At 39.9% G+C, this 6,000-nt stretch overlaps 1 protein-coding gene across 5 annotated transcripts in view; it reads right to left on the bottom strand.

The window, feature by feature from the left end:
* Positions 1-342: 342 nt before the first annotated feature.
* The window catches only part of mef2aa (myocyte enhancer factor 2aa), a 58,539-nt gene continuing 52,881 nt past the window's right edge, over positions 343-6,000 (bottom strand). For 3 of the 5 annotated variants that reach the window (XM_034233687.1, XM_034233684.1, XM_034233685.1), the window contains 4 exons: positions 5,915-5,938; positions 4,420-4,540; positions 4,139-4,262; positions 343-3,943 (listed from right to left, as the gene is read on the bottom strand). In XM_034233687.1, coding sequence (XP_034089578.1) covers positions 3,589-3,943; positions 4,139-4,262; positions 4,420-4,540; positions 5,915-5,938 — 624 coding nt within the window. In that variant the 3' untranslated portion in view covers positions 343-3,588. The remainder of the gene's footprint in view (positions 3,944-4,138; positions 4,263-4,419; positions 4,541-5,914; positions 5,939-6,000) is intronic. The other 2 variants (XM_034233689.1, XM_034233688.1) reach the window with 1 other exon arrangement.

The following is a 6,000-nucleotide window of genomic DNA, read 5'->3' as shown; positions in this document are numbered from 1 at the left end:
TGGAGTAAAAGTACACGATTTACCTCTGAATTGTAGTGGAGTAGAAGTACAAAGTAGCAGACAATTGAAATACTCAAGTAAAGTAGAAGTAGCTCAAAGTTGTAATGATTTAACATTGTAGTACTTTAAGATATGAGAACCTCTCCCACCACTAGCTGCCATACTGCATGCACCCTTTATTCAGCATGTGTCAAATTAGTTCAATACCAGTTGCATTATTTTTAAATAAACATTATCAATCTGGTGATTTCAATAAGGATAATGTCAGAGAATGTTTTAACATACTGCATGCAGTGAATGAGATGCAATCTCGGCAAGATTCAAAGATGAATAGACATTGAGTTCAGACTGAGCATACACTGACATGTTTAATAAAGTTGACAGTTGGTACTGTTTGGAACTTCACAGGAGAACAAATTCTATGTAAGAGTTGTTTACTTCATTTTATACAGAATAAGAGAGATAACCTAAATTACACATTAAAAGCCAATATTTGTACTTTTGTGAAGAATACAAATGTTGTACAACAATATCTAGCATAGTATCTTAATTGTTTAAGAAAAAGTTCACTTGAATATTTATTGTATGATGAAAATAAAATAACACATTCAAGGGAAAGAAAATGTAGATTAACTTAAAATCTCTTTCGATTTTTGAAACAAATAATTTCATTATTGGCAACAAAGTCCAGCTTGTGCCGCCAAACGGTCTGAGCATTCAAACCGAAAACAGCTTATTTTGTTAAGTGAACTATCAACTACAAACACTTACCAAACACGTAGTTCTGTTTATAAAAGCCATGAAGCGAAGCAGTGTACTCTTACACAGCAAAGTGAAGAAAGTCTTCTACAAAGGATCATCGATTACCCTTTCTTTTCACATTCATTATTTGTGCACAATTTGGACATGGACCAAAATGGCAAAGTATATCACGATGCATTCACTGTGCATTTTCTTGTGTGGGTCTTTTGTAAGAAGAGGCAGGTCTGGTCAAGTTTGAATGATATCTGCATTGTGTGTGTTTTTTTTACAGAGAGATAATAAAATAAAAATGATATATATCATTCTCTTTGGGATAAGGCATTTCCTCACTGTGCATATAGTTAGACAAACTACAAAATTCCCTGATATGTGATCAAGTGCTAAAGTATGTGCTCAACTACGAGGTGATGCTGCCGAGAGAGGCAGACTATTTTTGTTGTTGTGGTCATTTATTATTGCTATTTTCACCTGCTTTGTTAAACTAGATTACATAATGAATTACTATACATTATGAAATGTATATCTACCAATGTATATGAACATGAAGAGATTGCCCCGGGGTATCCAAATCAATCATTTAATCAAATGTATTATTGGTAGTACTGCTGTGGCACTTCAGGATAAGAGGCTAACAGTCAATCTATAAATGTGCTTCTTCCTGATGCTTTGTGGACTAAATGTCACCTGTAATGACATCATAATCTGTATATGTCGTGTGAATTGGGGCGTAAACTGCATAGATCAGTACTTTTTTATATTGAGAACTACCATGGAGCTGATGATGGGGCGGAGAGACCGCAGAAACACACAAGATATGTCACGGTGAATGCAGAGCGATGCCTTTCGCATACAGCAAACTTCTCATACAAATGTGTGCATCCAGCAGTGAGATTGGAGTCAATGGCATCCTGTTATCATGAATTAGCTGCTGTATTATTTGTGTGTGTGATGATGGAGAAGAAAACAAGTCACAGCCCCTTCCCCCCCCCTGTCACGGTCAGCATCAAAACACCTTACGCATAAACGACTTCAATGCCTTCAGATTTTCACTCTTCTGGCTCCTAAGCCTAAAGTAGTACTAGTAATAGGGCATTGATAAAAGGTACAATTTCTGGAGCCAATTAGGGAAACACACAAGGGTTTTTGTACATAATCATGACTGACTGCGATATTTACAACCACATATGAACACAAGCTTATCACTTTTGGGTGAAGTTCAACAGCCATGTTTATGTCTTCTGCTCGGGCCAATAACAGGATAGTGGAAAGGGCTTGGGAGATGGCATGTATTACTGTTGAGCTACATGCAATAACAATAGATTATTCTTCAATGTGGGACAGGGACCTTGGGTTTGAATGTTGGCAGTGTATTCAGCAGCTGCTGGTATACAACTACAATAGGAGGGAAGAAAAAAAAACTATTTCCCCTAGCCTTGTGATTATCCTTTACAAATCTGAAAATAGTGGAACTTCAATCTCACAGCATTGTTACAACAATGTCTATAGGACAAACAGTCATCACTAATAAAGAGAGAAAAAAACAATTGGCCATCTGGAACCAAAACACACAGGAGGTTATGTGGATAATTCAATTTAGAGGAAATTACAGTAAAAGGAACATAATAGCAAATATTGACCAGTGAATGATCTACTTCTTAAGGGTCTACTCTTGTAAACTTGGCTGTAATCCACAAAAATATACTTTTCTTGAAAACGGTGATCATACAGTACATTCAGCACGTACTCACACCCTGGTGATATATATTAAAGTCGCTATTTACACAACAAAAGAAAAGGTTTGGCTCAAATGATCCATTTTACAAACAGAACAGCAAATGTTCATGGCTTTAGATATCAATTCAAGATCTTGTTTACACGACTTTACACTGTTTGCAATACAGCACAATAAAAAATAAAACTATGATGAAAGAGATGGTGTGTTTGAGTGAATTGTTAGGAAACCGTAGCAACTGTACAAAACGACACAAAAGAACAGCTTTGGCTTATATTACTGATGAACTGTTACATAAATGTGTTGATTTTTGCACCAGTTCAACTGGACAGGTTCGCATTATCTTAATTGCACATTTATATAACCTACTCTTTTCAATTTAAAAATTAATAATATGTCATTATTGCAATTCATTGTTATGCTCCTTTGTTTTTACCTCCAACAGTATTGTTTCATTTATTAACTAAGGTTGTCTCAACTGTTGTTAACTGTGTGGTGAAAAGTCCTGTATGGTCTTAATGAACTTGTGGTCTCTGTACCCCTTATCGAATGAATCAATAAATTACAAGAGGCCACTTGAGATAAAAGGTCTTCTGTGGTTACAGCATGATTTTAAAAGATAGTTCTTGCATTGAACATCATATGTACGGGTCCTTAGCCTGAAAGCAACACAACTTTCTCTGATTGTTTGCAACTTGCGAGCACAACAGCAATACAGCAACTACATGTAAGTGTCTGACTAGACCAGTGCTTACAATAATCTACCGCCTATTGTTTAACAATTTTTCTTTTGAACATCTTCCTTCTGCAAACATCATCTGAATTGCACCAAGTACCTGTTATCACCTGCCTGTGCATGTAATTCCGTCCAGCTAACTGAGATTGTTTTTAATCCTACTGTATCAGTTTGTGAATTTACTTTAGATATGTCCTGACACGTTTTATAACATTTGCCACTCAGTCTTACAAATTGAAAGGAGTTGAATAATAGTATCATAATAATAGCACTAGGACCCTTGCTCTTTCTTTTATCTCCATGTCTAACCCCTCCCGCTCTCTGACTGGCTGGTGACTGGATGCGTGATAGGGGCTCTTTATGTCACCCATGTGTCCATGCGCAGGCGCTTGACCGAGGGGCCCTCCCTGTCCTCGGAGCCAGCAGGGGGCCTGCCCAGCCCCAGTGGGGAATGGAAGTCTGGCCGGTGGTCCTCACGGTCGCTGCCGTCGTAGGAGCTACAGGAGGAGCTGAGGCTGTCGGCGGGTGAACGTCCCAGGACTTCCTGTCGGCTGGACCCTTGCTGCTGCTGCTGCTGCTGCTGCTGCTGCTGAAGGGGGAAGCCAGATGGGGTGACACGCTCCCGTGGCGGCGAAATGGGCTCGGATTTGATGTTCAAGCTCTGGCTGGTGTTGATAGAGAGGTTGGAGCCGTGAGGTAGGTGACCTCCACCACTACAGAGAAGATAAGCATGACATTTTGTGTTCAGAATAAAAATGAGACAACAAATGTGAGGCACAGCACTGTAGAGAGCCAGGAATATGTAGATGTGGGATTCAGCATGATATCACAGAGCACAGTGGGTGTTGCATTTATGCGAGGGCGTCTGGAGAGTGTGCCTTTGTTTGGACGTGTGTTATGTTACTCACACCAAAGAATTAAGAGCTGCCTGGCCCAGTTGATGCTGTTGCCATGCCGACATGGAGCCCAGTGAGAGCCCAGGAGAGCTGAAGCCCTGTAGGGAGGAGATCTCCGCACTGCTCAGGGAGAACTCTGTGAAAACAAAAGTAACCACACACACAGTGAGAACTCATTTCAGATACAACACCATGTGCCTCTGTGAAAAGAGCAAGAACCAACAGTGTGTTGTGCAAACAGCGCGGCTGAGCCCGTTCTTTTCAGTCTGAGAGGAGAGCCAGGACGGACTCACCAGCAGGGTTGTAGGAGGTGGGCATGCCCGAGTAGAGCAGGCCCTGGGGGGGTAAGCTGGGGGTGGTGACAGACACCACCGGAGTTGCCAGCTGCTGGGAGCTGTTTATCCTCTGGTTGTTCTACACACAAAAAACAGCATAAGCCCAAAATCTATACTAAGAATTGGACACATTTTATTGTCATTGAAGACATTTAATTGAGATCCTTTGTAAAAAATACATATCGTTGTAAATAAGGTTATCGGGGTAATAACAAGCGTGACCACTAGATGGTGGTGTAGCTTTGTGGATGTCTGATCCTTCTCTGATTCACTCCTCACCATATTTTTCCAAATATGTCAGCAAAAGATACATATTTCATGTGGTGAACAGGGATTGTCATATAGTCATTCAGATATAGTTAATTAAATATATGTTTGCAACAAACTGCAGATAAACTTGTTATTTTGTCAACAACAAAAAAGGGCTTTACAATACATACAACTTTTAAAAAAATCATTAATCAGAAATATGAATTGTGTCACATCAAGAATCAACATGCAGCAACAGGCCAAACTAATTATAAATCCCATTTCCTACAATCTTTTTAATGAAATGTACTTTGTTAGACATGAAAAAGGATGCTGTTAAAGTGCGAGCAACATTCCACAGCATCTCTATTGCCTTGTGAAAAGACATTAAGAATGAGGCAAAGTAAGTGAGTCAAGTGATTAGTTTTACAATCAAACAAACATCTCTTAACTGAGCGGCAGAGAAAGGATTCTTCCAGAGAGACGTACAGTAGAGCTTCGGTGTTTTTTTTAAGTGCAGTGACCGACATGCAGTCCACTCAAACACACCTACACAGCACTGTGTGGTCATGCAGCAAACTACGCTGTGAGCTACAGATGCAGACACTCCAACTCCACTAATCAAATGCAGACATAGCTTCGAACAATACTGTAACAAATCCTCAGAGTACAATGTGCAGCTGCCAACGGTTACGTTTGAAGCAGCATTGCATCAGGATCGAGTTGATGGCTTCCTTGCATTGTTCCAACACTCTCCATCCAGATGACTTCACCAAACCCTAAGTATCTCACAGCATGATGTCATTTAAGATGATGTAATCTTCCTTTCCTTAGAACAAATATGAAATGATTTTGGTTTGTTACCCAACACTTATAACTTGTAAACCCCTCCAGATTGTGGCTACACTATAATAGTTAAAAAATGCAACATTATTTGCGCTACGCTTTCCCTTTCCTTTTCTCTCAAACTCCTGGAGGTGACTAACATTGACGTGTTGGCAATGGGGGAGCCAATTCAACAGGCTGAGGCAATTTTCACAGGCCGACCCAAACATGCAGTGACTAAAAAAAAATGTAAACGTATTATTTCTGGCAGTTCAGAGAGCCAATCTCCTTTTGGAGCACTGCATTCAGTCTTGCTTGTGTGATTTCCTGGAGTATGTTCAAATATCAGCCATTTGCCCAGGCATTTGTCAAAACTCACCAAATCCATTTCCTCCTCCTCCGACTGCCCTCAACAGAAGAGAAGAAGAGAGGCGAGGTTACAGAAAAAAGCACCTGTAAATCGCT

The sequence above is a fragment of the Gymnodraco acuticeps genome, unplaced genomic scaffold, assembly GCF_902827175.1.
Source record: "Gymnodraco acuticeps unplaced genomic scaffold, fGymAcu1.1, whole genome shotgun sequence".
Lineage (NCBI taxonomy): Eukaryota > Metazoa > Chordata > Actinopteri > Perciformes > Bathydraconidae > Gymnodraco > Gymnodraco acuticeps.
The sequence above is the reverse complement of the archived record's forward strand: the minus strand, read 5'-3'. Positions and strand labels throughout refer to the sequence as shown.